Source organism: Balearica regulorum, chromosome 2 (genome assembly GCF_011004875.1).
Source record: "Balearica regulorum gibbericeps isolate bBalReg1 chromosome 2, bBalReg1.pri, whole genome shotgun sequence".
In the NCBI taxonomy this organism is placed as follows: domain Eukaryota; kingdom Metazoa; phylum Chordata; class Aves; order Gruiformes; family Gruidae; genus Balearica; species Balearica regulorum.
Genome location: NC_046185.1, coordinates 20,476,471 through 20,498,856, shown reverse-complemented (window position 1 = coordinate 20,498,856; position 22,386 = coordinate 20,476,471). Strand labels below are relative to the sequence as shown.

General features: G+C 37.1%; 1 protein-coding gene across 1 annotated transcript in view; it reads right to left on the bottom strand.

Annotated features, from left to right (window-relative positions):
- Nucleotides 1-22,386, bottom strand: part of ANGPT1 (angiopoietin 1) — a 166,698-nt gene that overhangs the window by 65,709 nt on the left and 78,603 nt on the right. Inside the window, exons 3-4 of the mRNA XM_075743485.1 lie at nucleotides 20,489-20,610; nucleotides 11,346-11,578 (exon numbers count right to left, since the gene is read on the bottom strand). Of these exons, the coding sequence (XP_075599600.1) occupies nucleotides 11,346-11,578; nucleotides 20,489-20,610 (355 nt within the window). The remainder of the gene's footprint in view (nucleotides 1-11,345; nucleotides 11,579-20,488; nucleotides 20,611-22,386) is intronic.

Here is a 22,386-nt window from a genome sequence, read left to right as displayed (position 1 = left end):
GAATCAAATCAGGAACAGTTTACTAATGTTATCAAAAGGATGTCAATCAAATATCCCCAGTGAGGAGTCCTGGAACATGGCCCACACATGTATATGTGTTCCCAGACTTAGCAGCAGGAACCACAAACAGATCTGACATAGAAAGGGTGAAGATTATTTTTGTTTTGAGGAGGAAAAATATGCAAAGAGTTACAGCCACTCAGTTTTTGCTGACTTACAGCCAGAGGTATAGTCTGCTGTTTCAGTGGTCTAGTCTTGCATACACCAACCTACACTTGAGAACAAAGTGAATCTGACAAAGAGAGCTGGCCAAAGGCAAACTGGGAAAAAAAAAGTTCATTTCAGGAATAAAATATTTATGTTCTGGGAACTATTGCTCCATAATGAAGTTTATAGATTACAAATTTTCAGATTCTAGTTTATAAAACTTTATTGCCAAAGCTCCCATTAATCCCAAATTAAGTTATGAGAGTGGCTATACCAGGTTACCTTGCAGGTCCAGCCTCTCCAGTGTCCCATGTCCAGCATTTCCAGCACCAGGGGCCCTACAAGTCATGGGGCTTCCTCACCAGACTTGATCTTTTAACCCTCCCTGATCTTGTGTTTTCTTCTTTGCTTGCACCCTCATAATTACTTATTTTCTCTTTATTTTCTTTTTCCTTTAGACCTTTCCCTCCCCAGGAGGACTCTAAGGTTTTGCAAGGGCTGGCTAACACCTGGTCCAAAAGAGTCTTCAGTAAGAACAGATGTCCAAAGCAGATGACTGGAGAACTGCATAAGGGCAAGCAAACACATCCAGAAATTTACAACACAGGTTCATCCTCTGCCAGATATAATATCTTTATATTTAATAGGCTTTGAAAGAATTTTCTTCCATTAATTTCTCCAGTAGCTTTTTTGAAGCCATGTGAATTTTAATCATTCACAGTGTCCCACATCAAGGAAATCCATACACATACCATGTGAAAAACACTATCCCATTGTTAGCTTATAACCAGTATATTTCAGCTGGTGACCCTTCATTCTTGGCTGAAAGTGTTAGTAATTCTTCATCCATGTTCTACAAGCCACTTACAATTTCTACTGCATTCTCCTTGTATTATCTTTTGCACTGCCTGAAGTATCTCTGAAATACTTAATGAATTCTATTTCACATCTTTGATCATCTGTCTTTGTAGATTTTTCCATCTTCTTTTGTTTTAGTTTGTTTTTCTTTTTTGAGTTGTGGCATTCAATATTTTATACAGTATTGGAGCACATAATGAATTATAGTGGTACATTTTTTCTGATTTTCTTTCTGTTCCTTTGTAAAACTTTATAAAATACAATTTTTATTTGAAACATTAATAAGCAAGTAGCACCTCCTGTGTCTTTCATTCAAGATTTCCTTGGGAGCTTACCTTGAACTTACATAGGTAGTTTAGAAGGTGGGAGAAAACAGAACTCCAGAATTCCTTCCTCAGGCACACTCAGCTGCTGAATGATTATAATGGAAAATGATGGCCTTCATTTAAATGTTCAGAGATTATGGCAGTATAAGTAAATATATATATATGTCTAAAGGAGCACTCAGTCATAACCCAAAACCCAACGCAATGGCAGGGTGTCACTTAAAGGAGCAGTGCTGGTCTTCCCATTTCTGTCAGTTGCAGACTGTCTCCATAGCCACAGAATGAATCAGCTACTAGGAGATCTGTCAGAAAGTGGTTTGATGGGGGTGGGGGGAAGGGGGGAGGCAGGCTTAAGGTTTTTTGTTGTTTTGTTGTTGGTTTGTTTCTTTGTTTGTTATACAAGTTTATTATTCCACTGGAGCAGCTCAATGATCTGATTCATCCTGTGACCCTACAATCACTAGACTGGATGGAGAAGTTGAAGGATTTTGTTTCCAAGGAGTAATGCCAAAAGCAAAAATAGCCCCTTTGCCATCAACCCCTAGCCCTTCATGGCTGCACACATACCAGTTACTGCATGTGAGAGGCCTGAATGGATGTGGAAACCTCTCTTAAGGACAATCCAGCACAACTACCAGGCGATGCTGAAATACAGTTAGTACGGCTATGACAATTCTACCAGCTTAGGAACTAGTCCAGTCTCAGGTTCATTAGGAACACTAAGGTTCATTACATACAAGAACTTCAGATCCATATTTTTAAGGTAGGGAGGAAAGAGAAAAGGTGTAGCCAATTAGATGCCTCGCATTAACATTTACATAAATGTTTTAGCAGCTAACAGAATATTACTTTTCCCTCTCACACACCCTCTAAGAATCTGAACTAAGAAAGGCAAATAATTGCATAGCAAAGGCACTCAAGCTATCCAACTACTTATTAAATAAATCATCTAAAGCAGAATTTCCCTCCTGTAGTGCTGCAGGAATTGACTCAGTCTTGGAAAACGATGTTAACGTAGTGAGCTTTCACCCTCTCCAGGGCATAATTATTTACTACCTAATAAATTATCAACAGTTATCAAGTTTGTTTCCCAATAAATCCAGCCTTAGTGACTGGTAACAACAATAATACTTCGATTCACTGTGCATTTGAAAGACATCACTTAGGAATACCATAAAGTGGCCCTCATTAGTGAGTTGAAATAGAATGCCTTATGGCCCATTTACAAAGAGATAAAGACACTTAATTATCCAGCTGCAATATAGTTGGTAATGAGTTTCTGCTTGAGACAGCAATTTTGTGAGTAACCAGCCATTCACTGAGAGATGAGAACTAAAGAAGTCTTTCACAAACTGCTACAAGAGAGATTAAGCCACTGGCTTTGTTTAATATTTCTAGAGTCCATATTTCTTTAATTGATTTATATTTTTCCACACAGGCACCCTAATGTGCATTTAGTGTTTCCAGCTGAAGAATGGTATGCATACAAAGAAATTTTTCACTAACAAGCCATTTGGGTGACACCAACAGTGTTGTTAGTTATTTTATATATGCTGATATCCCCTGGAACATCTTTCTGTGAGTGAATAACACCATTTTCACAAAGCAGAGTGAAAAGGGATTTGGCACTGACATATACTGTAGGAATGAGGATGGGTAATTGGTTTCAATACTAACAATCAAGAATTTAAATGTAAAAATATGTATTTGAAATATTAATTTTTCAGTACTCCTGCTGTGCCCATCAACAAGTTAATAGAGATAAAATATGGGAATCCTCAATTCTGTTTTGAAGAGTTTAAGTGTTTTCCCACTGACATAAATTTCAAATACTGCACATTCAAATAGACTTATTTCAGTACTGAATTCTCTGTTAAACCACAGCCTGGCTTGAACCTACCTAATACACTTTGTTGCATTTTATTATACAGCATAACTTGGAAATTAAGATATCCTTGCCTGAGCAGGATATGCAAATACCTTTATTTTAAAATCATGATTATTTGGAATTAATATTATTATTTGTTTTAGAAAACAAGAATATAAAATTAGTCTGTCCCAATGTAGACACCGATCATATAAATAGCAGCACTAATATCATCACCCTTTAACAGATAATATGGAGAAAAATGGTACTTGCAGATGCAATTTACCTCATCCTAAGACAAGTCACTTGATAAAAGTGCCTTTGTTGACTCTAAAGGAAGTCCAGACCAGGACTTTATACCTCCACTACAAAGGTGAGTAAGGTGGGGCTGACACCAAAAACTCTTACTTGAGCTTCAAAGCAACTCTGAAAAATGCATTTCAATACAGAAAGTCTCCAAGGGAAGCAGGAAAATTATGGCACCTGAACAGAAAAGACAAGAAACACGAAGTAAAGTTGGTTTAAGATGTCTTAAAAAAATGAAACCACTTGCTCATAAAAATCTCTAAAGTAGGAGTAAGTAGAGAAAACCTGAGGAAACGGATGTTTTCTGTACTCTCGAACACCCATGCTGTCAACCTTAGCTGAAGCTATTCACTTTGACATCTTTGGGGATTAAAGTAGGACTTCATGACAGAATAAGATAAGTGTGGAAGACCAGATGGCTTCAGTGTATTAAATGAGGTTTTGTTTAAAGCTCTAGTGTGGTCACTCCAACTTTGTCTTTTAATTAATTCTTAATCAATATTAAGAAAAATAACCTTAATACAAAAAATACAATTCATAGATGAAAAGCATCATGTTTTGTTGTTACATTGCAGTATGTTAGACTGGTAAAAAAAAATACAATTTCAGGTATACGAAAAAAATGTCTGTCACTTTATTCATGCATTCTTTTCTTATAACCATTAACCACATTCCTGATCCACCTCCACCTCCAGATCCACCTTGAAGCCAAAGTTGGTCAGAAACTTAGGTGCATCTATGAAAAATCTTATATTGTTTGCTTCTATGCTTCAGAAGAAAAATAATGAAGTGACTGATATGCCATACTCTAGGTTTCTGTCTTATCTTGTTGAAAAAAACCTTAGCAATGTCAAGGGTGAGGTACAAACAGGAGGCAAGTGCTTAAGGAATGAAAAGATATTGTTAGGGAAATGGTACCAGATAAAACGTGCTGTCACCTCAAAATATATCTCAAATGAATACCAATATTATTATTTCCATGTACAGAAGAAAAATTACCAGGAACTGTATCGTACAACCTTACTCTTCTACACTGCTGTCTAAAATATATGATTTAAATATTCTCATTATTGTATTCCGATATATGGCTGAATCAATATAATATAGAAAATTTGTCTTGCTGAACACAGTCCAAACATTAAGATTTAAAATTACCTTTCAGAACACCTCTATCTGTCATTCTATCCGGGGATTCCCACTGGGATTTTTTTTTGTTTTTTAAATACTAGCTTGTATTATGTAAGGTGTCTTTGAAGTCTTTCTAATGAAGTAGGCTAGCATCTCTGCTGGGGTAATGCTGCTTATGTCAATGGACTTTCTCCTGTGCCCGTAACCTTTGGGTCATTTCTTTGAAGTTCTCATTCTATTCTGACTCTCTTCACTTCAACATAAACTTTAACATCATAACAACTGTGGTCTAAGAAGTGGAATTGACTACTTACTCTTTAATGTTTTGAATAAATTAATTGCTATGCCTTTTTAAAGCATGAATTCCATTCAAATAAACTTTTGGACATATTTACTTTTCCTGGATCATTTTCTAAAGTATGAAAACTACCCATAACCCAGGAGATTTGTACCTTTTCAAAAATGCCAGACCCACTAACCATGTTATTTACTTCATGAACTCAATAGGCACTTCTCGGGAGGTAAATTCCTAGCATATATGTGTATTATTTTGAGAATCAAACTTAGCTTCTTGTCAACGTTCAAGAGGAAGACAATGCTTCATTTGTCTCCTGCTAGGAGGTCACAAAACCAGACATTCATGACAAAACTTTCTCTACTTTTCCACTAGTCCTCTGAAGTATGCATGTTTAGACCAAACATTTTAACAAGGTATGCTTTGTGCAGTCTGACAGACAACATAACAGGAAAATGGAAATAAGTTTATGGTTAAATATACTTTCCCATTGAATTTTTACATTCCCTCATCCTGTGGGTAGGAGTACTTGGGCAGCTATCCTAAATTAATGTTAACACAATAGGCACTCCAGATCTATTTTCTTCTATTGTAAATAAAAAAGGACAATGTATTTGAAAATATATGTGACTTTTGACTAGGCATATTTTGTGACGTTTGGCTTGGAACACAATTTCCCACTGGACCAATACAATTTCTGAATTACAGAATCACAGATTGGTAGGGGTTGGAAGGGACCTCTGGAGATCACCTCATCCAACCTCCCTGCTAAAGCAGGATCACCTAGAGCAAGCTGCACAGGACCATGTCCAGACTGGTTTTGAGTATCTCCAGAGAAGGAGACTCCACAACCTCTCTAGGCAGCCTGTGCCAGTGCCCTGTCACCCTCAAAGTAAAGACGTTTTTCCTCATATTCAGACGGAACTTCCTGTGTTCCAGTTGGTGCCTGTTGCCCCTTGTCCTGTCACTGGGCACCACTGAAAAGACTCTGGCCCCATCCTCTTGACATCCACCCTTTAAATATTTGACAAGATCCCCTCTCAGCCTCTTCTCGAGGACAAACAGACCCAGCTGCCTCAGCTTTTCCTCATACGAGAGATGCCCCAGTCCCCTCATCACCTTTGTAGCCCTCCACTGGACTCTCTCCAGTAGTTCCCTGTCTTTCTTAAACTGGAAAGCCCAGAACTGGACACAGAGCTCCAGATGTGGCCTCACCAGGGCAGAGTAGAGGGAGAGGATAACCTGGCTACACTCTTCTTAATGCACCCCAGGATACCATTGGCCTTCTTGGCCATGAGGGCACACTGCTGGCTCATGGAGAACTTGATGTCTACCAGGACTCCCAGGTCCTTCTCCGTAGAGCTGCTTCCCAGTAGGTCAACCCCTAACCTGCACTGGTGCTTGGGGTTATTCCTCCCTAGGTGCAGGACCCTACACTTGCCCTTGTTGAATTTCATTTGGTTTCTCTCCACTCAACTCTCTAGGCTGTCCAGGTCTTGCTGAATGGCAGGGCAGCCTTCTGGTGTGTCGGCCACTCCTCCCAGTGTGGAGGAGCAAATCAGCAAATTTGCTGAGGGTACACTCTGTTCCCTTGTCCAGGTCATTGATGAATATATTGAATTACCTGGTTTGAGCTTGTATACACTTTTTTGATGATGATATTATCTATTGCTTAACATAATTTGTAGCATATTCCTTGTATTTTTCTGAGTAGTATTTGTGTGACTCTACTTAGCACTACATATCCTTTTCATAAGTAATTTTTCTGATGTGAAAGCTTAGGAAGTCTGTCACTAAACTATTTACCGTGTTACAGATTTATTGTTTGACAGTTACAGCAGTGTCCCAAAATACTTTATCCATCTGCAGACAAATTATATTGAAAGTAGTATGAGGAATGAACAGTTTAATGAAAAAAAAAAAATCACAAAATCTTTGATGACCTTTGCAACAAATGATGTGAACTCTATCTAACTCTTATATTCTACAGGTGAAGGTCTTCTACAGTCTTGGAGATAGTCATGCAATATCTCTATGATGATTAATTAATCCTTCAGCTCAATCTTTCTATTTCTCTGTCTTTTGCTGGGGAAAAGTAAAAGTTTCAGGTATTTAAAGATTACTTAATCTTTAAAAAGTTACTTCAGATTTTCACCATACTAAACAATCATTTCAGTTGGAAGGCTAGTGTGTGAAAGTGCTGCTTTTTTAGAAATTCTATTTTAGAAATTTATTGTCAGCCGATGCCAATATTGTTGCCCCTGGCTAAAAAATACATAAACAATGTGACAAAACTATTTAGCCACAGACATAGGCCAAAATGGAGACACGTGAGTCCCCCTAATATCCTCCATATATCTGACTCTCTGTAGGCTTTATGAGCTATTAGAGTGTCTATTTTAAGGATTACACGCAACTGAAATCCTAGAATTGCTCACAGTGGGACAGAGGTGGGTGGTATTTTGGAAATCAAGTTCACAAACAATTCCAAGTTTTACAGGTGGCCCCCCTCCCAAAACTGGTCCGTACCAAAACTGACATTGAAAGTGGGATCTGGATTTTGTATTTATGGCCATATATACTTTAAAAATTTATCCTTAGTGTGGCTTTTACTTTTTTCCTCTCTTCCTCATTTGCCTTTATATCCTTCAGAAATTCTCCTAAAGTTTGTCTAGCCATGGTGGAAGTACCAAAGCAGATTTCTTAGGGTTCTCATCCAGTACCAGCATCAATGTTAGCTAAGCTTCTCAGACTATAAAACTAAACAAAAGCAGTTTCCGTTCAGCCCTGTATCTCTGTGCTGTTCAGCTACATTATTCACAGGCTCCTACAAGGCAAACTTCTGAAAGTTTCCCAACTTATTTAAATTAATCTAAAAGTAAATTTTCTGATAAGATTATGACATTATTGGAGGAAATTTATCTCATGTCTTGTAATCAAAAAACAACAGCTATTACCATCTTGGTTTCAAATTAAGTTGTTTAGCTGTATTATTATTATTTTAAATAGTTTTAAAATTACTAATTTCAGTTTCACAAATTATCTTGGGGGAGATTTTTAGGTTTCTTGGTACTGACAATAGGGTTTAAAATGTACACACATACATATAATATAAAATATATCCACTTTTTATATCCATTTTTAATGTATGGTTGAAAATCCAACACAGGTACTTAAAGCCATTCTCAAAATACCACAGGGTTTAGACATACTTTGCAATATCACTCAACTCCTGTGTTCACCCTTAGGAAGTTACTAATCTTTGACAATCTGGCCTTCTAGCCTTGATGCTTCTCTTAGTTGTGCTTTTTTTCAAAGATGAGTATCCCTAGTTAAAAGCCTGAAGTTTTTAAGGTGACCCATCCTTTGCTAGCTCTTCAGTTTTCTAGTAATTTAAAAATCTTTATCAATCTTGATGATATCTAGCAATCTTTATTTTCTTAATCAAGTGCTATCTTTTAATGAAAATATTTCTCAATGTTACTGGCTCTTCCTTTTCTCCCCACCATTAATTATTTTGTAGACTTCCATAACACCATCCCACATATCTTCTTTCTCATCTAATAGTTCTGCATGCTACAGCTCTCTCTCCTCATATGGAAATAGTTCCAGGTTTCTAATTATTTCCATTGTCCAATTCTTTTCTGGACCATTTCCATTTCTGCTATATCCCTTATGAAATTAGATGACTGAGATTTACCAAAGTATAAGACAAAAGGGGTGTCAGTGATTTATGTATCACATTTTGTTATTCTCTGTCTCCCAATAAACACCAGTTCTCACAGCATATTTTATGTTTTGAATATTAGTGCACATATACAGACTTGTGTTAAGACTATCTAAACTTCATATTTTTGCGTGAATTTAGAGTAGCTCCAGTTGTACTTCCCAGCACGCATACTTTTCCATCTTCACCATATATTTGCACAGACTGAAGCTGGTATTAATTTTTGGTACAACCAAATGCTTTAGTATTCAGCCTTCATTAGAATGGTCTTGTGCTCCAGGATAATATTATTATTTTAACTTAAGCTGTCTGGCTCCTTTTTCAGCTGTGAATGTACTTACCAAAAATGTTCGTCAGTTAGACTTAAACAGACAGTAAGTGGAAACATTTCTGCAATTATTTCTCTTTAAATTATTCTCTTTAAATAAAAAAGGTATCCAAGGAAAATTCTGAACATGTTAATACACAAAAGGTAAAGGAGTCCAAAATCAAGGGTTTGAGTTAGGCTATTAAAATTATTTTTAGGCATTTAACTGTGCTGAGCATCTTTTGCTTCCACAGTTCCTTAGAAGTAAAGAAAATGCTGAAAATTCAGGCTTTCAGGCACCTGAATTTTTACCCAGGAGCCCAATTTTAAACATCCACTTCCGTAGTTCTCACTCAAATTTTTCGTAAGAAGCATCTGAGGAAAATAAGTTTAGGAAAAATGTTGGTTTGTCTGGGTTTTTTTTCTTTGAATCAAATTCAAAATGATTAGAAAATCTGTTTCTAACCTTAAAAAGAACTTGCAGTATATCTCTGTATGAGAATAATATATATTTCATTTTTATATTAATTTTAAAGTACTCCTGAGCTCTATTAGAACACTCTGAACACAGCTTTGCCAGGTTTCTTTGCCAAAAGACCATAAAACATAATAAAGGATTTGCATTGCATCACAATGTTTCTCTACTGATATGAGAACAGCCTACTACAAAGGATGTTATTTAATTCAAAATACTGAGGAACTGTATAACAGAGTAAGCAGAAGGGAACATTTAGAATGAACATGAGAGGGAAAAAAATGGTTTTTTTAAAAAAAATTCTAGCAACACGAGCCTGAGCATGTAACGCTTCCAAAGGAAGAGATGTAATCCTCGTCACTGGAGCAGTTCAGATTTAAGCCACACAAGCTGCATGGGAATATATAGTGGAGAGCAAACCCACACTGCCTTGAGCTGAATAGTTTGAATGATCCAATATGTCCTTCTGCCTCTTAAACAGAGTAATAAATAACAGTACAGGTAACAAGGTTTCGATTGGAGGGAAGGGGTTGTTGTTTGGGGTTTTTGGTTGGGTTCTTTTGCTTTTTGTTTTTTAGATGATTTACGGCACAGAGCTATAGAATTACAACGAGCATATATGCTAGGCTCTTTGGACTGCTAGTACTTAACCTTGCACAGACCTCTTTCATTCACGCTTCCATACTCACTGAACGACTAGCACAACTCTCACATCTACAGTTTCTCTCTAAGTTTACGCTGTATCCTCGCTCAGAAGGGTTTTGATGTCTTCTTTCCAGGTGGATATTATTTGCTTTCCTCAACTTTCTTTCTCCCAGTATTTTTAACCCTCTGCATGCCACACCAGGCGGAGCTGTTAATCACCTTTTAGCTATTATTCTTAGCATATGACTTTTATCTTATATTCTCCCTTACACTTCTTCCTCCTTCTCTTCTGTATAACTTTGCCTTGGTTTTCGTAGTTACTAATTTGTTCTTTCTGGTGTCCCATTTCCACCCTTTACAGTGGTCTCCATTCACCCATCTCCCTTGACCAGTTCTGATAAAAGGAATTTCTTTCCAGACACATTCTGCAGTGTCTTTAGTATTTGAAAATTGAAATCCTACCTGAATTTCTTTCTCAGATTCTGTAAGAAATCTGTTTACTAAGAAAGGCAGACTTGAGGAGAATTGTCCTAGAGTCTTTGTCAAACTCTTTTTTCAAAAGATGTTATTTCTATCTTTTATGTTTGTAGTGTGCCTAATGCACCCAGAAAAAAACCCAAACAAAATCCAGCAAGGCAGAAGGAAGAAAAATGATCCCTTATTAAAAATAAAATCTCATTCAAGAGAAGATTCATCTTTTGGATGTCTACAGCACCATAAGTGTTTACATCCAAGTTCATCAACATTATAACTCATATACATGTATAAAATTCTGGGTTACTTTCCTTCATTGGAAAAGTACAATCTCCATTGATTGTAAAGCAAGTCTAGAGTAAATTAGACATAGGCATCTACAAAGTTGGTTGGATTACTCCCAGCAGGAGACAGATGCTCAGAGGAACAAATTGGTATTGCTAATATGAAGTCAATGGAATTATGATCTACATCAGCTATGGCCAAGGTATAGCAACTCTGATATTAAATTAAAAAAAAAAAAAAAAATTGCCGTTTGTACAAGGGTTGGCCTCAGCGTTGTTTGAACCTTATTTGATTTGTGGGTTCTCATCAGCTCTTTTGTCCTCAATCATAATGTTCTTTTCTTTCTGGGAATAAGCTCATTAAGTTCTGCCTTTCCAAAAATTCAGGACTTACTTCAGAAGAAATGTCCTAGGACTTCAAATGTTTTATAATGCTACTTTCTTACCTCCTTCCTTGGAACACAGGGTGATCAGAGCGTGAACTGTATCCATCAATTCAAGCTGCTGTTTCTGCAGGACACTGTTATTGCTTGTTGCTTTGTTTAACTGCTTCTCTAATTCCTGGATTATGTAGCTTTGTCGTGTGACCAAGCTTTGTAGGTTTTCTTTTTCCTCCTTCAAAGTGTCCAGCTCCTCTTTATGCCTTTCTTCCATTTCTAAAATTCTGTGCTCAAGTAAACTAAAATGAAATAAAACAATTAATAGATATTATTTCAAGCCGATATATTTATTAATACAGAAAACAGAACTTTTTTTTTCACCATATAATTCAGTACATAAATAATTTATTCTAAAAAATGTCACTACTACTAATTCAGCCCATTGATTTTCTCTATCAAGCAGCCAAATGCAACTGATCTCTAAGGTTTCATTTTGTGATGTTTGTATGCTGCAGTGCTTAAAGTGCATGGAACTGCATATCTAGTTGTTACAGCCATCCAAGTGCATGAGCCACTACACATTTGTATATAGAAGTTCAGGCAGAAAAGCCCAAGTTAGGCAAAGGAGGGAGAAGAGCAGGGCATTGAAGAGGACATCACTGATAGTATGAATGGGTCAATATGATAGACAAAACCCAGGGTAAACTAAGGAAGAGTTTGTGAAAGGCCTTACCACTGAATGGAAGATAAGCATTAGGAGTTATGGAATACCATCAAGGGATATGGAAGCCACAATAAAAGTACGGTTTGATGTGATCTATGAAGGTGGGAAAGGAATTGTGCACCAGATGAGTGGTATCTGTTTTAACACTAAGAATAGTACTGTTTCTCCAAAAGAGATAAATCAGAAGTTTGCATTTTAAGGTAGGATTCCCTTGTTTTCCTTGAGTCCACATAGATATCCCCCCCACCTCCCGCCACCTTTTCTGGCTCTACAAAAGGGTCCTCAGAGAGAAAACTGTTGGGCATCGTATTATGCGACCTGCTTACATCAATTTTTATAAATAATTTTACACATGTATGGAAACACTTTCTCCTGACTCTTTTTGTAGTACCCTCTCTGTCCTGAGTCGGAAGTGTACAATTTACAAAGATCAAAGGCATGTCAGACTACAACTAGAAGAATAGAGGAGTTGTAGACGTAAAGGACAGCTAATATCTGTCAACAGTGAACAAGAAGCTTTTTCTAGCCAGTGCTTTGATGTTGTGGTGGGAGTTCAGCAGAAAGACTTTATTAATATTAGATAAAGAAATTAATTCAATCCCTCTGCTACTTTCTGTTCAGTATTCTACTGTTTATGCCAAAAAAGGTGTTTCTCATGACCATAAACCAACTGGTGGTTACAAACTTGCCAACAAACTGCTTCCTGTTCAAGTCAGTCTTAGGTTTTATTTATTTGCACTCTCCCTCCACCTTTGTTTTTACTTCTGGATAATAGATCAGTGGCAAAATGCCTGCATAATTTCAGGTCATTTAACCTAACTGAAGAATGTAATAAAATCCATATGGAGTTGTTTCTACTAGATATCATGGAGCCTTAATATGAGCTGTTACAAATGATAACAATGCAAAGTTAAATTCAGGCCCTGGATTTGCTGTACAAGCTAGAGTAATAGAAAACTTTTTTTTTTTTTTTTTTTTTTTTTTAAATAAAAGAAACCAAGCAGCAACTCTCTTTTTCTGAAATTACAAAGATACCGGAGTTACAAAGATACTGAAGAAAATTTACTTTGTAATATCAACATACTAGTTTTGTGAAAAACACAAGAATCTGGGTAAAGCGGGGGGGGAAAAGGAAAGATGGGAAGGGAAAACACTGTTTCGTGGGGTCGCAAATGCAAAGGGGAAACGTGATATCTCATTCTCAAAGACTCATTAATTAGTAATGAAAGCACAACAAGATTTAGTGGACTGGAATCAGATGATAGAAAGTTTCAGTCTGAAGTACGGATTTTGAAGCCAAAGACAATAAATTATTTTAACACTTTATCAGACCTGTAGCTGATTTTTTTTTCATCACTTGAACTCTAACATTAAACACGATGCCTTTATGCTTTAGACACACATGGATTTTTTTGAGAATATTTATGTGGAAGTCTTTGAGCTAACTAATTAATTTAGTTAGGCAGAAGTGGTTGAAAATGTTCTGATGGAACTGGGTTTAGTCATAAAATTCTGTTCAACAAAATAAAAAAAAAATGTTCTATGTGAATTTTATCAGTTCTGTCCACTTTTCCATGGAAACTATTGAAATGCTCATTTTGACTCTAGATTTTAACTCTTCCGATAAACTATATGTTATCTCAATGTACTTTGGATAGGAACAAAGTGGGCCCTGGGCCCAGTCTCTCATAGACTGGGTGCTAGATGCGGCCACATGCCAGTCTGACATCTCACAGTCCACTGGAAAGCGTTGTGTATTGCTAATGTAAGAGAAGATGCCATTCTTGAAGCCAGAATACTGCTTTATAGTTAAATAGTAAGTAATAACAGAAAAAGTTCCCTTTATATTTGCCCATATCTTAGTACAGTACAGGGCATTTCCCTAATTCCGCAACATCCTATTTGCATGTCCACATCTAAATGGCTTCCATATCTGAATGATTTCATGTAAAAGAGCAAGCCTTTGACAGTCACAATTTGTGCATTGCATTATTTGTTTCCCACCATAGCCTTCCTGAGACCATACTAAACAAACCCATGGTGATGACAGTCTTATTTGTAACAACACTGGCCATGTCATGCAAGAAGGAAGAAGCTGACAATGTTTAGAGCTTCCCACTTTGGCGTCTACAGAGACAGACAGCAATCAGATGTTTTACAGCTTTAGTAATAATACATCCTAATATTTATGAGTAGTGTGTCAACAACATGTGGTAGAAAGCTGGGAGTGTCACAGCACTTGGTTCCTTTACACTTTTTTGTAGATTATAAGTCCTATTATTATAAACTGCAAAACCAGCTATATTAAGGAATGCATATGCATTTATGCAACAATCCTATATCTATAAATCTGCAACAGATAAGTCTTGAGGATAGGACCGCTCCCTGTATTCCTTGGAGAAATCAAAAACATTCATTGCGTTTCACTAAGAATCAATGAGAAGCCTTTGGTCAAAGCTCAAAATGAACAAAAGCAAAAGCTTCACATAGACTGGGGGTTTCTCCACTGGCCTGTTCCAAAAGGAAGAAATCCTTAAACAGCATGAGAAAAGTTGCTCTTATGGCCTTTGACTCCGATGTGGTCAGAATTTTTCATTTGTATTGTTAAATTCATATTTATTATAGCTCATTTAAATTAAAAAAAAAGTGCTAGAAATCTCATTAAAAATTCTTGAAACAGGTTGAAAACAATTACAAAGATACTTAGATTTCTATTTTTTAAGAGTTGCAAGACCACTGTGTTCTTTTTTCCTTGTGACATCAGACAATTTTAATAGACAAAAACCACGAAGAAATAACTTTGCTGAGTGCTTCGTAAAGATATCTTCTCAATTTTTTAAAGAGGCATTGCAAAGACAGTTAAAATGAAAATATTTCTACTAGTTTTCATTAATGGCTATTGCTGACATAAAATATTAAATAAAACACAAAGACTGTCTGTATACCAATTAATCCAACAATCTGTAAAGGTTGACTGAAATTGTTATATAACATTATTTTATAACACTTTCCAGTAAAATGTTATGGGCATGATGTAATGGCCAGTTTTTGGTTTTTTTACAGTAAGTTTACTGTATATGTTTCCTATACATTTGAAATTCCTATCCATTTCCTAAATGTTTGAAATTCCTGTATGTTTGAAAACATTAGTGACCTAGACAGATGAAGTAATCATGGGAACTACAATACTCACAATGAAAATAAATCATCATTTATTGGAAGCATCATATATATACACATGCACATACACATATGTATGTGTGTTTTTTATAATTGTAGCCTTCAATTTGGGGAAACAAATCAGGCATTTGGGGAACAGAATGAAGTTGTGAAGAAACAAATGTTGTTGTTAACATGGATAAATACCAATATTATCTATTGGACAATGACTCTTTGGAGTCATTATCTAGAAGACAAATTAAAAACAAACACACACACAGACACACAACCCAAACCCAAACAAACTCAATTTTCCTAAAGGTTAACCATGTTCAGTGTCTAACCTACTAATCCTGCAAGGCTAGGAATCTATTTTCAATCACACAAATGATGTGATAACTTTGTCAGGACACAAGGCAGTGAGGTGCCTCGGTGCAACTGTGCTGTGTTCAGCTGATTGAGAAAAAGTCCTCTGATAACGCTGGAGAGGGTAGAAGGCCTGTACAGAAGTCAAAGAATGCCTTCCAGTGAAAGCTGCTGTCATTTTGAAAGGTGATGAAGGAGAACATATAGAAAGCACTCTAGTAGCTCTCTGGGGAGGAAGGAAAGTCTGGTTTAGACAATCTGCCTTATAAGGTAGGTAGTTTATTCACTAATCCATTCCAGACCACGGCAGTTTAAGAGATTTTTTTTTTTTTAATCTTTGGTTTCAGAGGCCTCAGTTTAGATATGTGAGAACAGGATATAGACCAGATCTTAGAGATGGACATCATCTGCATTAAAATATTCTTTTTTAAAATATGAATTTATTAAAAATACAGACAAAAACATTTACTTTGTTGAGATACTCAATAAATAAAGACAAGTAACATCACACTAGAGAAAAATTATTTGGCCATATACATGCGGTTTTTTTATGTTATGTATGTACGGGAAGACAAACAGGTATAGGATTTAAATGCTTACTTTTGAGTGCAAGAACTGTATTTTCTCATTAAGACAGCTTTTTTGTACTTGCTTTTATATGATTGAAATTGTCCCTGTACTGTTAGATGCTGACCTCTCATATTTACTTTGGTGGTCTGATATTGTCTGATCAGTTTAAAGCAATAGAAAAATATGTGTCCCCATATTTCTCAAGACCAGTAAAGTAATTGGTCACTTGGCATCAGTAAGCCTAATTTTTATATGAGTGACAAGATAATGCCACTGCAATCACAAAAGTGAAGTGAAAAATCTGGATTTATCTTTTTAGTATACGTGAAACATACAAATAAAACTTATCAGACATATTATGGTGCCTCATCTTTCATGCAGTTGGATGCAAATTCAAGAATCATTTTTGAGTCCTTGCCTTTCATAGGATACAACAGTTCTTGTATTGAACGTTTTAATCTAGTTTGATTGTCTGCAAGTTCAAGTTCAATTTTATGTTTATATTTCGCTTCCACTTTTATGTCTGGAAGATCCAGAATTCCATTATATTTTTCCTCATTTGTTTCATTTGAGTAAATAAAAAGTTGTTTTCACACTTGCTTATTGAAACAAATGGCAGACAATAAGTTAAGTGCAGCTGGTACACTATTGGGAAAAAAAAGAGGGGGCTCGTAAAGGCACTTAAGCAGGGAAATCATTCAAGAATAAATCAAAATAGTTTTTAGAAAGCTCTTTTGGGAGAAAAAATGGCAATGGAAGAAACCACCATTTACATTATAGTGGGTGGGAACCCACAAAACTAAATTATTTATGGCATGAGAGCACTCAATAGAAACATGATTCTAGGGCAAATGTGACTCTACTTATGCCATGAAATATCTTTCACTTCAGTAGGATAAAAAGAAAAATATTGGCCACTCTTCCCAGCAGAGGCAGGAAGTAAAGAGGAAGGCCAAGAATAGATAAATTTCTAGTCCCCTGTTGATATGCAGTGTTCATTTTATTTAAAGATAATATACAAGTTACTGTAGTACATCAAAAATCAGTTATTATTACTGTAAGATTTTGCCTTACTTTCATCCAAAATCCAGTTCTTTGAAAGTGATTAAGATCATTATTTTTATTTTATGTAGAGGAAATTTTAGCACAGAGAAAGAAATGATCTTCCCACAGTGTATCATCTGTTTTGGTTCTTTTTGCAACAATAATAGCCCCTACACTCATTCCCACTGTGGTGTACACCTACTGCAAAAGAAAGGCCCCTTTCCAAAAAAGCTTACAGTCCATGTAGGCAACGCAGATAAAAGGAGTTTATTCCATTGATGTGAAAGTGATACAGAGAGGGATGAAGGCATTTGAACTGCAAACAACTACTGAACATAGCCTGATGGGTAATCTATAATTACTGTTTACAGTTAAGCAAGCTAAAATCATTGGCATATCCAGAAACGTAGTTTCTGCTGGCATCACCAAGATTTGCCCCACAGTGAACCTGACACACACATAATCGATTGCATGATCAGGACCTATGACATCAAGATTACGCAGTTCTTTGTTAGGAGTAGATGATGCAATAGGAACTGATGATCCATGTTTTAGTGTAATCATAACACTGCCTTTTCCCTAAGTTTATCACTCCCAAAGAGAGAGTAACAGAACCTGAATAGTGTATGCCAGGTTCTTGCTTCATTATAAGATGAAACTCCATGTGGTTTTTCATTTATCCGCATACAACCGTATCTCTGAGGGAAACAATTGGGTATAAAATGTGCATTTTAACATACCCCTCCTTTTTTCCAAAAAAACAAAGCAGACCATTTTGTCATGTCACAGACTATTTCATCATAATGTCAGCCAAGTCAAAGGTCAATTTAAGTAAAACTTATTTGTTTACTGACACGAAGGCTTTACACCCTGACATATTGGTAAAATAAATAAATAAATTCAGATTATTAAGTACACAAAAGTCAGCCTCTTGAGCAGCCAATAAAATGCTGTTGCTAACCAGATTGCAGCAGACAAAAGTGCAAGTATTTATATACTTAAAATTTAATACTTTGGTTAATCCCAGATTGAAATAGGTTTGTAAAATAGGTAGAATGAACTGTCTCCTGCACATGCCTACTTTCTCTGTGGACAACAGGGAGAGCCCACAAACACAGTCTAGGTAAATTACTTAATTTGGGGATGGCTGAAATCAAAGTTAATTGCACACTAATTTACTCATATTTCCAATTGCTCAAGGGAAATCTGTAGAGTTCAAGAATTTTCTAATGTAATCCAACTTCTCCAGAATAATATTTATTGAAATTACTGGTTACAAATGGTTGTTAGATTAAATACATTAAATAAATTAAATTGGTTTTCATAACCACTAGCAATATCGATATGTTATTTGACCAGCTTTGCAACTAGTCACATTTAGCAAACACGTTTCTTTTTAACAAAATTTTCTATTTTTCATCATTATCTGGTTTTTTTGCCTTCTTTTCCCAGTAGCTATTTGCCTATTGTGGTCTTCGTCTTTCCACCTCAGTTGCTGATTCCTGTCCAGCAGCACCAGTAATGCTGCCTTTTTTTTAGCAAACTGTCTGATCTCAATTTAAACAGTCCATTAAAGCTTGTACAGGACGCTTCAGTAACTACCTCATTTTTAAAGCTGTTTGCCTTACTTCAATGTCAACTGTAGATACAGGAAATGGAAGCCTTAGTCCTAGTCAGACTTACCTCACAGTTGTTCTTTCTAGGAGGGAGCTGAGAATGAAGCTGTGGAGTGAAAGCACTCTCTGTCCCTCTTTAACCTGGCCGTTACAGAGGCAGGAATATGAGCCTTTGGTCTCTAGAAGGGCAGCCAAGAAAGAAAATGGCTTTACCCACTGTATTGAGTGCAGATGCCCAGGCACTGGCAGGGGGGGTGCAGAGGCCTCTGTGAGGAGAGGCCGGGGCTGCCCTGTGCTGGACATTGCCAGCCGGTTCCAGCCAGTTCCAACAGAGCCACCGCAGGGCACAGCTCAGCCTCTCAGCCAAGGTGGTTGCACCTTGGGGAAAACGTATTTAAGAAATGGTAAAGTCACCACATGACAGTGTGAGGAGCAAGGGTAAAAAGTGAAAGAAATGGTGCTGCAGACACCAAGAAGGAGGGAAGGAGGCACTGGCGCAGAGATTCCCCTGCAGCCTGTGGGAGAGACCATGGTGGAGCTGGTATTTCCTGTGGAGGACCCCACCCTGGAGCAGGTGGAGATGTCCAGGAGGTGTCCAGAAGCTGCAGCCTGTGGAGAGCTCACTTGGAGCAATCTTACCCTGAAGGACTGCACCCCATGGGAAAGTACCATGCTGGAGAAGGGAAAGAGCATGAGGAAGAAGGAGAGACAAAGTGTTGTGAACTGACCACAACCCCCATTCCTCATCCGACTGCACTGCTCGAAGGGAAGGTAGAAGAGTCGGGAGTGAAGGTGGGGCTGGGAAGAAGGGGAGGTAGGGGGGAAAGGTCTTTTTCGGTTTGTTTTTATTTCTCACTATCCTATGCTGTTTCTAACTGGCAATAAATAAGGCTGTTTTGCTCATGACAGTAGCTGGTAAGTGATTCCCTGTCTTTATCTTAGCCACAAGCTTTTTCATCATATTTTCTTCCTCTGTCCAGTTGATGAGGGGGAGCGAGAGAGTGGCTGGGTGAGCATCTGGCAGCCAGGCAAAGGTCAACCCACTGCACACGCTCTCTGAGATACTGCTAAATCCAGTGACTTCAGGTACTGAGTCCCTGTGTCACAGAAGCACAGAAAGGGACAACACTGGAACTTCTTCTTGACTTCCACTTCACTGCTTAAAAAGTTATGTGCTGCTAAACAGTTTTTTCTTCAATTTCAACATAAACCCCAAATGTTTACCATTCACTTGCTCTTTAAATGGAGCATGGCTCCAAGTATGCTATATACAATAGACTCCAAAGAGATATCCCTCTACTTGCTAGATCTTTGTATCCATTAAAATTAGAAAGATGAACTACTGAAGATTTTCTGTTTCTTATGCACTTAAAGGAGGTTGATAATTTCATAATTTCTTTTTAATATTTTTCTACTTGAAATGCTTATACAAGTTACACCTATGCTTTTCAGTTGCAAGAACTGTGATCATATGACTAAGTTGTCATGAAGTAAACTGAGATGTAAACTTACAGTGCACATGAAAAGTAGTAAAAATCAACTTGCATTTATCATACAGGAACTAACACAGTGTAAGATCACACCCTAGCTCTTTTAGCCATTTCATAAATATTACCTATACTTTCCACTTATCGTATTTGCTTCTTCCATTTCATTAACTGCTTAGAACAAAGTACGTACAGACCACTTTGTGATCAACAGAGTGTAAGAGACCAACTACTCATTCTTACCTGTTTTTCTCATGAATTTTCAGGATTTCATGTGTCTGTTGTAGCAGCTGTTTTTCTAGCTTGTATGTTGACAGTGAATTTTCCAGTAGCTGAATTTCAAGTCTGGATGTTTGATTTAGCACCTTAAGTATAAATTAAAAACATTAATGTTTATATTGTCCTGGTTATGTTGTTATAGCAACATAATGCAACCATTTCATTCTGATTTGACAATTTGTCAAAAATTGTTTCTAAATCCTTTTCTAACCTCAGCTGTTCAGCTGGTGCAAATGAACTCAATCAAGCTACACTGATATGTACCAGCTGATATTCTGGCACCCTGTTTACTGTAGAATAATACTAGGCAGGCAGAAAAAGGAAAGGTGACTGCCAAATAAGCTTCATTTCAATGGAAAGAACAAGAGGCATGCGTCAAACTTGCATTCCTACAAAGCATGCTTAAACCACAAGAGTGCAAGCGTACTTGGGCTGAAGCCAAAGTGTTGCATCCGCTGTTTTGTAAATAGAGCTCCTACTTTAGCTTTCCCCTGAGTTCTGTCTTTTGCAGTGTTGGCAGAAGTCTGGTGTCTGCTTATGTTATCACTACTTGCACTGTTACACAGATTTTTAAGATGAAGGCAGTGATCCTAAACATTGCTTTATGCAATTGTCTTTCACTTTAGTGGTGGTCTGTATCAATAGCACAAGTTTTACCAAGTACATCAGACCAAAAGAAGCCTTTTAACTAGATAAAAGAGAATAGATTCTAACAAAAAAATAGTTCAAAAGTGGAAATAACAGAGTGCTTTGAAGAATGAAAGCAATAATATTAATTACTGTTAGTTGATTTTATTGGGATATTGTTGTTCATTACATAAAGTCTGAAGAAGAGCATAAAAACAGTTTTTGTAGGTATGTGTGCACACAACAGCTGAGATGCTATCACTTCTGGAACTGAATATGATGTCTCTTTAATGGAACCTATCAGACCTTTGTTGGAAGGACATTTATTAGTATCATCGTAGGATTATATGTAACATTTTCTCATGCATGCCTGATAGGAATTTGTTACCGAACATAAAGAGGATGGCTTTCAAGCTCAATCCAGTGAGTTATTTTTGTTTGAAATTGTTGAAATTCACAGAGCGACTTGTCTTTTTTTAGGGTAAAGAGGCTGAAAAAATTGGAAATTATCAGTGTGCAGCTGTTACATTGTTCAAGATGGATACATTTGGAAGTGCCAGGAGGCACCACCATAGTTTCAGAAGGACCTGGCAGAAATTGAAGGTGTGTTGTGAAGGTTGGCAAAGGGTAAGACGACAGGAAAGCACCAACAGATTTCCAAAGAGGATACATCTGTGGAGCAAACTACAAAACATCAGTAGAGCTTCAGGTAGAGAAGAAAGCCTGAAGAGAATCAGTAGGATTTTGGATGGATCCAGGATTGGGAGGGGTCAGTGAGATTTTAAGGAGGTGGAGGCTCTATCTGTAGTCCTTCAGTCTCCTCCTTACTCTGGTACGAGGACTTATTACAGGCATGAGATCCTGGCCTACTTTTCTCCTCCTTGTGTCCTACAGACCTTTACCTCTCTACCATGCAGCTGGCTACCTCCATCACTGCCAAGATCAGTGTCTTTTCACTTTCTTCAGCCATCTGCACCACTTTTTTCTGATTGATGGTAGAGTCAGGGACTACAGGGACTTTCTCATATTGCTGAAAGGGGGGAGGTGGGAAATGCCATCACTAAGGTGAAAGAGCAAGTACTGCAACAAGGAAGAGCCACTGCCACATTGAACATCCCTTAAATTCTTCAGCAATAGGTGTAGAAGGAGGAAGTCATCTGCTCCTTCATGCAGTTGCCAGTGATACCTCTACTTTGAAGAGGTTCCTCAAAGGAAAGGTGAAACAGAGGCAATGC